The sequence below is a fragment of the Maylandia zebra genome, linkage group LG6 (genome assembly GCF_041146795.1).
Source record: "Maylandia zebra isolate NMK-2024a linkage group LG6, Mzebra_GT3a, whole genome shotgun sequence".
Lineage (NCBI taxonomy): Eukaryota > Metazoa > Chordata > Actinopteri > Cichliformes > Cichlidae > Maylandia > Maylandia zebra.
In genome coordinates, this window is record NC_135172.1 from 29,795,110 (window position 1) to 29,808,981 (window position 13,872).

At 39.4% G+C, this 13,872-nt stretch overlaps 2 protein-coding genes across 2 annotated transcripts; both read right to left on the minus strand.

The window, feature by feature from the left end:
- Positions 1-1,262: 1,262 nt before the first annotated feature.
- LOC106675346 (uncharacterized) lies at positions 1,263-8,220 on the minus strand. Its single transcript, XM_014409661.3, has 3 exons — positions 7,746-8,220; positions 4,716-4,773; positions 1,263-2,983 (listed from the first exon to the last, which is right to left on the minus strand). The coding sequence occupies exons 2-3, from the start codon at positions 4,762-4,764 to the stop codon at positions 1,857-1,859; spliced, it is 1,176 nt and encodes a 391-aa protein (XP_014265147.2). The 5' UTR covers positions 4,765-4,773; positions 7,746-8,220; the 3' UTR covers positions 1,263-1,856.
- A 959-nt stretch (positions 8,221-9,179) lies between these two features.
- Positions 9,180-13,568, minus strand: LOC101481839 (TBC1 domain family member 24-like). The gene is made up of 11 exons (XM_023153340.2): positions 13,288-13,568; positions 12,908-13,122; positions 12,523-12,784; positions 12,307-12,423; positions 11,650-12,066; positions 11,260-11,499; positions 10,961-11,116; positions 10,497-10,560; positions 10,246-10,344; positions 9,825-10,113; positions 9,180-9,717 (listed from the first exon to the last, which is right to left on the minus strand). The coding sequence occupies exons 1-11, from the start codon at positions 13,488-13,490 to the stop codon at positions 9,542-9,544; spliced, it is 2,238 nt and encodes a 745-aa protein (XP_023009108.2). The 5' UTR covers positions 13,491-13,568; the 3' UTR covers positions 9,180-9,541.
- Between the last annotated feature and the right edge of the window lie 304 nt (positions 13,569-13,872).

The following is a 13,872-nucleotide window of genomic DNA, read 5'->3' on the forward strand; positions in this document are numbered from 1 at the left end:
AAGGCCACAAGCCGAAACGCGTTGGTCATCTTCCCCTAAGTGTTGCTGGAGTTCCTGCATTGTGAATTCTTTCATCCTCTCCATGCACCTTGGAAGTAGGCGAAGTTGTACCAGAAATTTCTGTTATAATTAGCAAACGACAAAGGAAGTCAAAAGATGTTTTGTATAACAGTGTATCAAATCTACATAAACTACAATATCAAAATACACAATTAAAACCATACAGATGCATTTTGAAAGCATGTTTACAAATATGATCCTTTAGTGAATGTAGTGTCTTAGTTTTTAAAGAGTGTTATAACACTAGTTCTCCTCAATTCATCACATAAAAGTAAGTATATGCACCATAAAGAGCATCATTGTGTTCCTTCAGAGCTGTCCTGAGATTACAAGCTTTGTTTACCTGGATTGTAACGTTCACACTGCAGGTCCCAATGCTCAAGTCCCCCCCCCCCCCCCCCCCCAGTTGTTTCTAAGTTAAAGCTTTAAATTTTGTAGTAACCTGTAAATTTGTATATCTTACTGTAAACCTACTGTCATTTAATGGTTGGGCACTGCACAGCTACAGGCATCTGACCTCATGTCATACTGTGTATGGGGTTGCGTGTGTGACAAATAAAATTTGAATTTCAGTTAAATGGTAAATGGCCTGTATTTATATAGCGCTTTTACTAGTCCCTAAGGACCCCAAAGCGCTTTACATATCCAGTCATCCACCCATTCACACACTGGTGATGGCAAGCTACATTGTAGCCACAGCCACCCTGGGGCGCACTGACAGAGGCGAGGCTGCCGGACACTGGCGCCACCGGGCCCTCTGACCACCACCAGTAGGCAACGGGTGAAGTGTCTTGCCCAAGGACACAACGACCGAGACTGTCCGAGCCGGGGCTCGAACCGGCAACCTTCCGATTACAAGGCGAACTCCTAACTCTTGAGCCACGATCGCCCCAGAATGACAGAAACGTTCCTGTTCTTGTAAAATATGTAAGATATATTTTAGAGATTTTACTGTACAAATTTTTGTACAGTACTGAGCGTGCCACTCCAGACGTTTCAGCTGTCGTATCAGAAACTTAATTTAAGTTTTTTTTTTGGGGGGGGGGGGGGGGGGAGAAACTTACCGTTAAAGCCAATAACAGCCTCCCGTTCGAACCCAGGTATACTTTCTATTTAAAATATATTTCAGCATATTTACTGATTATCAGTATAAAAACATTGAACGTTTATTGTCTGAAATTACTACAAAGATAATCGCAGTATGTGACAATATGTATCTTTATTGAAAGTAAGCTATCATGCACAAGATAAAAATCATTGGTTTACACAACTACATCATATATATGTTCTAGATCTAATCTAACAATGTTCTATGTTCATTTAAATTTTTTAAATCTGCATATTTGGCACTTATTATGATGGCAAATTAGGTAACAATTACTTTGTAAAGAAAGTACACTTTGTTTTATAAACTACAGAAAGAAGCAATACTTAGCTACATCCTGGTTTGCACTGCACCATACAAAATTTTGTACTGATATAACTGTTGGTCCAGAGAAACTTTCCAGCCATTTGGTAGGGCAACTGTATTTCCTTGTCCTTTGGTAAAGAACTATGAAATATTCTTAAACGCTAACCACACCACATGTCATAACAGTGAACTGTGAACAGAGCAGACCTGGTGCCCTGTCCTAACTGAGATTTTTAAAAAGAATTTTAGTGGACAGTCAGCAATGAAAGCAGAAAGGTGAATCATCACAAGAACTTTTAATAACTTGTCAATAGAACAGAAATGAGCTTCTTCCTCTCTCAAAACTAAATGAAGAGGAAATGTGCTTTTAATAAACACTCAACTTTTACGTTACACTGTCGGGATTCTCTGAAGGTCCTTCAAAACGTAGTATTTCTTTGGATGTGTCCCCAGCCATCTGTCTGTGTGCGTGTGACCTCCGGTGTCTGCTGAGAGAATGGCTCCATTTAAACCTGCAGCCGCAGATGAGGCACAGATAGGGTCTCTCTCCAGTATGTGTCCGCCGATGCTTTGTCAGTGACGCATTTCGTGAGAACGTTGCTCCACAATCATTACAAATATATTTTTCTGACTTAATATGAACATTTTGTTCATGCTCTTTCATGTTGCCCAGCTGTGAAAAGCCTTTACCACACACAGGGCAAAGATGTGGCTTCTCCCCTGTGTGGGTCAATCCATGAATATTCAAATCCTGGCGAGAATAAAACTGCTTGCCACAGATAATGCATTTGTATGGTCTTTCCCCTGTGTGGCTCCTCATGTGCCTTTTCAGTCCCTCAGAGCGAGAGAAGCAGCTCTCACATAAGGTACATTTGAAAGGCTTCTCTCCTGTGTGGGAGAGGAAGTGTCTACGAAGCGCCGAGGCCTTGAAGAAACACATCCCGCAATCCGCACAACTGTGAGGTTTTTCTGGCTGCTCCTCGTGTGTCTTTTCGTGTGCTTTGCAGTGACCTGACTCGGAGAATCCCTTACCGCAGACCGAACAGGTGAAAGGCTTCTCTCCAGTGTGCATACGCTTGTGACGAATGAGTTTGTTAAGTTTTCTGAACGTCTTCATGCAGTATGAACACTGATGAGGTACCCTGGGTTGTTTTGTGTGTGTGCGTTTATGCCTCTCTAACCTTGAGGGTCTATTGAACACTTTTCCACAGTCGGGACAGGGGTGCTTGTTAGTCCTACTGTGGCAATTCCGGTGTCGGATCAGCGTCTCTTTTTTTGTAAAGCTTATATTACAATGCTCACAGTTATGAAGAGTCTTGGGCTTGCTAGTGTGTACAGGTTTATGCCACTCCAGCTTTGACGGTCTGTCAAATATCTTGCCACAGACAGTGCAAGGGTAACACTTGTCTGATGTGTTGCTCTGTGGCTGTTTGGAGTTCTCTGGCTCGGTGATCACTGAAGCATCACTGGAATCTGAGTCTGAGATTATCTTCACCACCACTATTTCTGGATCTGAAGAGGAATCACATTAAAAACACAATTTGAGTGTGTTACTGACTGAAGTGACTTAGCAAATCTCAGTAAGCAAAACACAATGATTGACTTTTACCATGTTACACATTAGAGCAGGGCGATATGGCCAAAAATATTTATCACGATATATATTTGAAAATTTGCGATAACAATATAACTGACGATATAATTGATGCGAGAGAAAATACAACTCCACAACATTACTAGCGCAAAAAGACAACCTTCCATTTATTTTCACTTAAACAAGAAGCTGGTTTTTATGTACATTAAAGCTTTATAAAAATGTAACAGTGCAAATGCAAATTCCTTGCTGAAAGTTTAACCAAAAGGCATTTCCAGTAGAAATGGGCTGACATATCCTGAGCATAACCATGTATAATATCCACTGAAGTTAAAAAGAGGTGCTTTGCAACATTAAACTGCAGTGTGCAGTACGTATTTTTCAGACCATAAGGTGCACGGGATTATAAGGCACATTAAGCGAAACAAAGCAGTCAGATAAATCAAACTTTATTAAACTCATTCTTCTTGCTTCCTCCACTTCTGTACCATTGATTCATTAATGTTGAATTCTCTGGCAGCTGCTCTATTCCCATGTTGTTGCAGCATATTAATGACTAACCTCGTATTGTGGATGGATTATCTCAGTTGTTCTCCTGACTTTAGTTTGGTCCGTTTACAGCATCCTGCCATGCGATTGCATTTGTCTCTAACTATCAGGAACCTTCACGTTAATTTTTATAAGTGGAAAAGTGTTAGTGTTCGTCCTCCAGCTTCACTGTTTATGTTATGCTAACATAGCTGTGTCGCTAGCGATCACGTAGCACATCATTATATACCAGCTAGCCCAACTTCAGTAACCCTACAAACGTCACTGCTGTTTAGTTTCCTGTCTTCATTTATGTTGGAAGTGATAGCAGAGCTGTACGTTTGATCTTTTTCAGAAATCTCTCAGTCAGAACGTGCTATATCATGCTTAGGTAACTAGCGAAACTAGCGAGCTAACTTCCGCTAGCTTCCTGCTAGCTTCTAACTCCGTTAAATGTAATAAATTTTGTTTTCATGGATGCCTGGAAGTTAAACTTCATAGTTACACCTGGTAAAGCAGCAATGCTGATCGTTTTATTAAAGAGGAAATAATTTAGACAGTTTTTAACTCTAAGTGATGCTGCAGTGTTCGTTTGACCAGAAGAATACGGAGTTTAGGACCCAGATTACTTCCAGATTTAAGAGCATCTTAGTCCGACAAATACGACAATAACGACAGCCGCTTGCATGTTCTGCAAAAAAATGTGCTTTGTCGTGTATCTGATGGACAAACACCAAACCAGTTCCACATCACTGAAGTTGCACCATTTTTACAAACCAATTCTGGTTCATCTGTTTCACTCAACAATCGGCCATGTGCGTATGAAAACAAAGGCACTGCGCATGCGCGTTTTACTCATATTCTATTGTGATATTTCATTTTCCTATCGTTGCCTAACATTATACCGGTATTACCGTGAACGGTATAATATGGCCCAGCCCTATTACACATATGTAATTCATGTTCAGTGGAGCTTAGTTCTGTTCTGTTCCACATGCACTGTATGCCACCGAATTCAGTTGGATAAGGAACCAGGCTTTTTAGAACTAAAAAAGTGAACTTATTTATTACACAAATTTTGATCAAAAGGGGAGAAACATGCAAAATACCCTCAATACATACTTTCCTCCGCAGATTCCGTTTTAGGGACAGGTGTGGTATCTGGGCCCATTGCTGCAGCCTGTTGATGTACAACCCATAAACAGTTAAGGAACAAATACACAATATATCTACATATTGGACATTTACTATTACAGTTTCCACGATGCAAACTCGTACTGTAGCTAATGTCTGAGACCAAAAGGACTCATTAGACACATCCAGGGAAATTCAAACAAAACTGATGTGGAAAGGGAACAATAAGCATTGATACAGCTAATATAAAAGTCTTAATGGAGAGCTATTTCAGATGAACAACTGTCAAGTTATCCCTGTTAAATCCAGAATTGAATTCAAAATCCTGCTCCTCACATACAAGGTCTTAAATAATCAGGCCCCATCTGATCTTAATGACCTTGTAGTACCATATCACCCCATTAGAGCACTTCGCTCTAGCACTGCAGGCTTACATGTTGTTCCTAGAGTATTTAAAAGTAGAATGAGAGGAAGAGCCTTCAATTTTCAGGCCCCTCATCTGTGGAACCAGCTTCCAGTTTGATTTGGGAGTAGGGCTGCCACGATTTGTCGACTAGTCACGATTACGTCGACTATCAAAATCGTCGACGACTGATTTAATAGTCGACGTGTCGTTTGAAGCTTTGTAAGATCGCAAAAGACGCAGGAATAATAGCAGGATTTAAGAGTGTAATAACGGACTGAAACAGAAGATGGCAGCACTGCATGTACAAGGATTCCAGCTGCCGTTAAACCCCGAAGAAGAAGAAGTAGCTGTGTCCCAGAATTCATAGCGCGGCCCAGCTTAGTTTCCAACAATGGCGGTAGCTAGTTAGTTTTAATATTACTCTTATTATTCTTTCTGGGTCACAAAATAAACGTTTAACATATTTTCAGGCGAGAATGTAGCTGTGTAAACCTCAAATATCGGCTCAGTTTTCGGAGACGTCTGTTACCCACTAGCTCGATAGCTAGCCGGGGGCTAGGTCACTAGCGCCGTGAGAACACCGGACTCCCGGCAAATTGTTTTCAAACCCACCGCCGTCTTTCGCGACTCAGGTTAAATATATATGAGTCACTTAGATAAATTAAAAATGTTGTTGTTTGGCCTTTTTTTTTTTTTTTTTTTAGTATTTTATTTGTTCCTGAGTAAATCTGTTTGGCTGAGATTAAAGTTATAGTTTTTACACAGCTGAATAAACGTCAAGCAGACAGCTGATTATCAGAAGTGTGAGATGCTGGAGAATATACCCCGGTGTCCTGTTATATTTTAGATAGCAAGGAGTTTATTAAACTTTACCGAAACAATCTGCAAATTTCATTAAAATTGAATAAACTATCATCTTGTCTTTATTTTTAGTTAGCACCTTAAAAGCTTAAAGCTGTAAGCTAATGATAGTTATATAAGCTGTAGTTTTACGTCCAGTGGATGATGATCTGATTAGTCGACTAATCGCAAAAATAATCGGTGACTAGTCGACTATCAAAATAATCGTTTGTGGCAGCCCTATTTGGGAGACAGACACTATTTCTACTTTTAAGATTAGGCTTAAAACTTTCCTTTTTGCTAAAGTATATAGTTAGGGCTGGATCAGGTGACCCTGAATCCTCCCTTAGTTATGCTGCAATAGGTGTAGACTGCTGGGGGATTCCCATGGTGCATTGAGTATTTCCTTATCAGTCACATTTCTCACTCAACATGTGTTAATAGACCTATCTGCTGAATCACACTTGTTATTAATCTCTGGCTCTTTTCCACAGAATGTCTTTCATCCTGTCTTCCTTCACCCCAACCGGTCGCAGCACATGGCCGCCCCTCCCTGAGCCTGGTTCTGCAAGAGGTTTCTTCCTGTTAAAATGGAGTTTTTCCTTCCCACTGTCAGGAATGCTTGCTCACAAAGGGTCATTTGATTATTGTAGGGTGTCCCTTACAATACAAAGCGCCTTGAGGAGACTGTTGTTGTGATTTGGCGCTATATAAATAAAATTTAATTGAACTGAAGTTATCCCACTTGAAATCCAAGTGATTTGGTGTTTGAGTTTGTAAAAACATAGGCATCAGAAACACTTTATTGTATTTAATTGGACCTTCCTGACTAACTGGCTGTGACTTGTTTATGTGGTTAACTAATGATTAGTTGGTTGGAAGTTTGGGGGGAAATTTTACAATTCTACAAAAAACAAAAACAAAAAAATAGATCTTCTTATCAGTGGTGGGCAAACTATGCAAAACAGATACTATCGCTAAATTACGTCAAATCTACATTCACCACACACTTTATCAGGTACACCTTGCCTTGCTAGTACCATTTTTTTTAAAACTCCAATTGTATTACGAACTGCCCCCTCCTAGCACAAACAGAAAGCACTAGCTGGAAACACCCCTTAACTACATTACAGCATCAAAAATACTCAGGTAGAGTGTGGCACTACTAGTCACTATTAGTTGGTCCGTGCTTGCATTTTGTTCACGCCAAAATTTTGAGCATGCCATCTAAAACATGAGCAGCATAAAAGATAAGCAGCATGTATGCAGTGGGTTAAACAGTCCAGTGTGCTGCACACACCCAGTGTCTGTATCAAGACGGTGGAAGGAAAACAACACTAAACAACCCTTAACGCTCAAAGTATGTATCAATATCCTCAAACTAAACTTAAAGATGCACGTGAAACTGAAAGTGGTCAGTGCTGGTTCTGAAAGCTAACATGTTGTTTATTTACCTATACAAAAAAAAATATCTGTGCTTTTGCACAGATTTGCTAGAATGTTTGTGTGGCCGCTCGAGCATTAACCCGTCCACTTGCAGCGAAACCGACACCGGCGTGGTTAACGATTGTCGATAAGGGGTTATAATTAAACTCGAGGGTAGTGTTAACGCATTGTCACAACGGTATACAAATACAAACACAACAGCCGCACTTTTACAACGTTTGCTAGCTACTGTCGCTAACGTTGTAGCTAACCACGCAGCACAGCCTCGGAGGCGTAAACAAGATTCAGGCCCACTTCTCTAATAATCCGTAAAAGAGAAAGCTTACCACGTCCTCTATCCACAGAGTTTTAACCGAAAACTTCTTCGCGTGAAAGGACAGCTCGTAGCCGCGGACTGCTTCTTCTTCTTTATATGCATTACGCCACCAACTGGTATGGCGTGTGGACCGAAATTCTGCTTCCTGTGCTTCTCATTTCTCATATTTTCCTTTTTGTTTTGTTAAACCATCGCTCTTTCATCTCCTCCTCCCATTGCTTTTGTCACATTTCTTTCATTTTTGTGCCTTATTCTGTTCTCAATGTCGGTCCTACTAACACTGATATCCATATCCATCAACGGTCTCTTTGTAGCTTCCTTTGCTTTTCCTTCTGTCATTTCATTTCCCTTAACTCCATGATGCACTGGTAGCCATAAGAAGATGACCATAAGCCCCATCATAGTAAGCAACGGACTGCTAAACACGGCGCAGCAATTTGGGGTTGATGCTCTTTCTCTTGCATGGTGCCTTCAACTGCTCACGTACTTTCAAGAACCGGTGCTTTTTCTTTGCGGTTAACAGATTTGCGGTTCAGTCAGATGTCCAGCAGGGGCTCGCTCAGATCGTGGTAAATGTTGACGTTGAGAGCCATCGTTTCCCTTTCTTTCTTTCTTTCTTTCTTTCTTTCTTTCTTTCTTTCTTTCTTTCTTTCTTTCTTTCTTTCTTTTCTTTTTTAAAAATTATTATTGTTTTGATTTCATTACATTTATTTATACAACAAAAACAGGTTGTTGAAGCTAAATGAACACAAATACCAAAGGTTCTCCAAAATGGATATAAGGGCAACCAGACATCTTGAGTTTTTTTTTTACATTATATCTATCTTTAGTAGAGTTTTTTTTTCTTTTTTTTCTGTTATCACTAAACAAAGAAAACGTAATCCACTCCTTTCGCATGTCACTCCAAATGGTTCCATAAAGCTACAGAGACTAGCTTCAGCAAGTTTCTTAATGTTAAGAAATAATCTTTGCAGGTAGAAACGATATAATATACAGATCATTTTGCGAATATAAGTAAAGGAGCTTTAAAGCAGAATTTCTTTTTCTTTTTAAAGTATAAATGTTGTAAGAGGAGCAAAAGAGGATTCGTTTTTTTAACAGGAATGCTGACAATGTTAAGTAAAAGACTTAAGTAAAAAATAAATAAATAAATAACTAAAAAACGTTATTTGCTTTCAATCCCATTACAAATGCAGCCATGTTAATAATAAAACACTTATCTGAATAAATTACTTAACTGAGAGGAATAGCAAATAAAGGATTTTAAAAGGGATGTTTTGTACAACTGTACATCAAATCTAAATAAACTGCACAATCAAAATATACAATTTAACAGTGGACATAGATCTTATAAAATACTGCAGGTTAGTGTTTTCCCAATTAAAACCAGATGCAGTTGCAATTTTAACAGCGTGTTTACAAATATTATCCTTTAGTGAATGTAGTGCTTTAGTTATTACAGAGTATTATAAAACTAGTTATCCTCGATTCATCACAGAAAAGTGAGTATATGCACCAAAACGAGCGTCATTGTGTTCCTTCGGAGCTGCCCTGAGATTACAAGCTTTGTTTTCCTGGATTGTAACGTTCACTAAGACATTGTATGTGACCCAGATCTGTACAAATAAACTTTGATTAACAAAATAAATCTCACCTAACTATACAAAAAAAAAATACACAATTTAGCATTTCACAGGACAAGTGTGAAATGTCTGTAAGCTGCATATCAATCAAAATCACCCAAATTCTTTGAAGGAAAAACTCTTTCAGTCTTTACTAAAAATAGTCAGTGCTGTTTTCTCTAACTCACTTAGAAGGAAAACAATGAGAAATGGAAATGGAGTTCTGGATGCCCCACACTTCCAGGGACTGGATCTTGAAGTCTCTCTTGCAGAGTGCAATGCTCTTAAAAGTTTCACACGGCTCTGTGTAACCCCCTTGTAGGTCTCTTTGCAGGCAGAGAGCATGACCTCCATCACCACCTGAAAGAAGACACATAGATATGAGCAGAGTACTCGCAGCTTCCCTGTCACACAATATATTAAAGGTTCCTTCAAAGGCCAATCTATTGTATGTTTCACTAACACACCAATAATAAGCCGATTGTCATCGCCTGCTATGAACTTGGAGGCCTCTTGCTCCTTAGGCCTCTTGGGCTGTTTTGCAGACATGGATTCCTCCACTGGTGCAGTGACCATCAGATAGCTGGGATTTTGCAGTGTCTCAGCAGGACAGGTCAGAGTTGTGCTGGAGGGGATGTTGCCATTAGTTGACGCCTGAGGGGAAGCACTAATACTGCCTCGAAGTTTCTCAGGAGACGCTCTTGGGCTCATAATATTGACCATAGATCTCTGGTAGAGCTCCATGTTGGGACGGAGCTGAAACAGTAATCACAAATCTTGTTTGACGCCTTGCAGTGTCAAAGGCATTGCTCTATATTAACATAAAGAAACCCATACATGGTCAATCTAAATCTAAGGTAAGTTGAATTCAACAAGAAGAAAGCTCACCGTGAAAACTAAACACTCCCCAGTTCCAAAGTATACAAGTTCCTCTGAGTCTTGTTTTCTTCTTTCTGCTACATCAGTTGACAAGAAGGCACCAAATACCTAAGATAAGAGAAATTACATCATGTCAATGGCATACAAAACTTACTGCGTCGGCTAAATCTCACCATTATAGAAGCCTAAGGATCAATTCTGAGGCTCATTTAACATGTTAAATAAAATGTATCCTAATATTGATTATTTTATAGTTTTACCTCTTCATCCACAGATTTAATAATCATGACAGATGGTTCATGTCCCTCCACATGTGAATAGAATCTGTATGAAATAAAAATATACAAAACACCTTTTGTTTTTATAAATGCACAACAACATTATATACATGCCAAACTGGCATACAATTGCCCCTCAAGAGCAAAGACCTATTTTATTTAAATTTCATGTTAAATCAGAGAGAAGTTTTAGCACTGTTTAAACGCAGGGGAAAAAAAACAGTATTTGTCTCTAAATGTTGATAGTAAAAACACACCTGCTGACAGTTACAAAAGAAAATTGTTTTTCACTGCAGGGACGCGAAGTTCAACAGATATTAATTTGATACAAAGTAAACACTATTAAAGCTATTGCGATATGATATAAATACTCCTCTACATGATTCACGCCTCTTTTTTTAGGTAGTTGCCGAGTGGGACTGAAGCGCAGAACAAAGGTTACTTACGAAGCAAGAGTCCTTTCATGCTCAGCTGTGCTGAACAACCTGAAGGGACTGAAGAGGGCAAAGCGCTCAGGTATCCAGGCCCAGATGACTCTCATCTCCGTCCCTGTTACAACACTGGAACGAAAGTTGTTGAAATCCACTGTCTCTACTGGTAGCCTTTTGGAAACATATGTGAAAACAGGGTTCATATTAGTTGGAATGGAATATTCAATACTACTAAGTTTGTGTATATTAATCCTTTATTACATACAAATATACCATTCGTCATCTGATTCATGACAATGTCAGTATTAACCCACCTTTTCTGGTCTATGCTGACACCTTTTAGTATGAGTGACTCTTTATTGGCAGTGAACAGTAGGTTAAGGTCTCTCCTTGTGGGTACTGAAATCTTGAAGGCTCTTTCTAGGAGCTTCTCAGCCGTGCAGTGGCGAGCTACATTTTGCACAAATCTTTTCATGTCTGTTCTGAAGTCTTCCACATCTGCCACTCGAGATGACACTGATACTTTATAGAGGTCAAGCAAAGCCAGAGCAACCCTACAAAGAATAATTATGAAACACATTTATTGAATTGTTTTGTCTGTATGTTTGGTTTTTTTCTCAGAGTAACTGATATGGCAGAAGAAATGACATATTTAGGACTAAGTTTTTTTGTTTATTTGTTGAAATGCGGCAGCAGTAACAAACCTGTAGAGGACCTTGTAGCCCTCCAGTAGGTAGACGTCTAGAACTCTAATGGCATATGTGAACGGAAGGTCAGCAAATATCCACATGATCCAGTCAGAGTAAAACTCAAACAGGTTCTGGTGGGAGCTGGCTATCAGCTTGCGAATGCCTCTGCAGCATTTGTTGGCAAGGTCTCCAAAGGTCATACAGGACGCACGGTAGGTGAGGAAAGTCTGGTCAATGTAGCGCTTGTTGGGATCATTGTAGCAGATAAGTCGGGACACACTGTAGAAACATTCAGCTTCATCCTCGCTGAAGTGGAGGATGAGGGAGACCAGGGCGGGTAGAATGGGGCAGAAGTTCATGTCTATGAAGTATTTTCCGAGGCAAAGAAGAACTTTTTTTGCAGAATTCAGGCCTGCTTTGTTGAGACAGTATCTGGAAAAGAACAGAGGAAGCAATGACCGATTTGGTCACATTTACTGCAGTGCAGAAGTATAATAATACTAGAATGTAAACTTTTTCTGTTATATATGTATATATATATGTTGCTAGTCTTGTGGATGCTTTTAATAAACGTAGCCAAAATTAGCAAAATCAATGCCAATTAGACAAAAAGCTCATCATTAAGACAGTTTGTCAGCTATGAAGTGTGATTGCAGTATCACAAAATATTACCTTGGTATTTCTCCATCTTCCATATACTTCGGCACTGGGTGGCTACTATGTTTTTGTTCTCCAAATAGCTTCTTAGTCAGTTCATAGTAGACATCTCTGTCTGGAGTGACAGCCCTTCTGCAGATATATAAAATCAATACACAGTCAAAAATTTGGTTCAAGCAGATTTCAGTAAAAATGCTCACAGTGGTTCCATTACTTGCCACAAACACATACATAGAATTGATGCTGTGGATGATGTGATAATAAGCTTTGGCCCTTAGTGTGTGTGGCATGGCCCAAAATCCTTCCCGAGCCATAGTTTTAAGCTGCTGGTGCTCACTCCGTAGGATTTGTTGATATTTCTTTGCAGCTTCAGGATCAATTTTCTCCCAGTCCACAAACTGCCCATACTTCATCCCAGAGCTGGAACAAATCTCCCAGTTGTCTGCTTCAGAGATGGTCATCATGGAAACTTGCTTGAGATGGCATTTACTGCCTGAGCCAAAACATACACATGTAACTTTATTATTATTATTATTATTATTATTATTGTAGATTTTCATTTTATTTATTTTGCTTTTAAAATCCATATCCAACTTTAAAAACATTATTTCACTACCACAAGTTTCTCTAGAGGGTGATTGCTTGTTTGGTTTATGCTTTGACTTCGTAGAGGTGAACTCAACAACCGACACATCCCCGTCTCTTTCCTCCTTTTTGGTTGCTTGATACTTTGGCAGTGAGCTTTGCATCTGTTTTGACGTAGGGGAGGTTGTAAAGTGTCTTATGTCATCTTCTGAGCATAACTCCGATGTCTCATAACTGTAAAAAGACCTTTTAAAGACATTCAATTCAATATTAATTATGTAGTTCAGTAATTCAAGTCAGAAGAGAAAACCCCCCCCACAAATCTGGTTAATTAGAAGTATTTGGTTATCTGGCCAGTAACCTAATTTTGATAATATAAGAGTAAAAGCATAGTTAATTATGAATACACACCTAGATCGAGGTCTTAAACAGGTTTCTTCTTTCTGTGTGTCCACACCATAAGGCTTTTTCCCCTCTGCATTGTAATAGGAGTGAGACCTTTGTCTGGTTCTGCTACTAGCCATAGATTCCAGATTGTGGTCAGAGAATGCGTCTGGGAATAAATTCATGTTTCCACAATTGAAGAATTCTGGTGTCCGTGAAACATGAATCATCTCAATTCCTATTATTCCTTGAAAAATAGGTTAGAAGGTAATGTTTCTCCTGTTGCTAGCTGCACAATCTGAGGATCCGGGCTTTATATAGGCCTGTGGGCTTTGGTCATGTGAGCTCTACATGGTTTGTTGTTGGTGAATTCAGGCACTGAAAGTGAAAAGTTCCATTGTTTTACCGGTTATATCTTTGGCACTGTGTCTTTCTGAGAAGCAATCAGTGTCTGGAACCCAAGTGCCCCCATGATCAGAATCATAAAACAAGACCTTACATTTCCAGATCACATAGCTGACCCCCCCCCCCCCCACACACACACACACACACACACAAACAAAAAAACAAATCTGTTTTAAAAATGTGCAACTATCAGGATTTCACAATAAA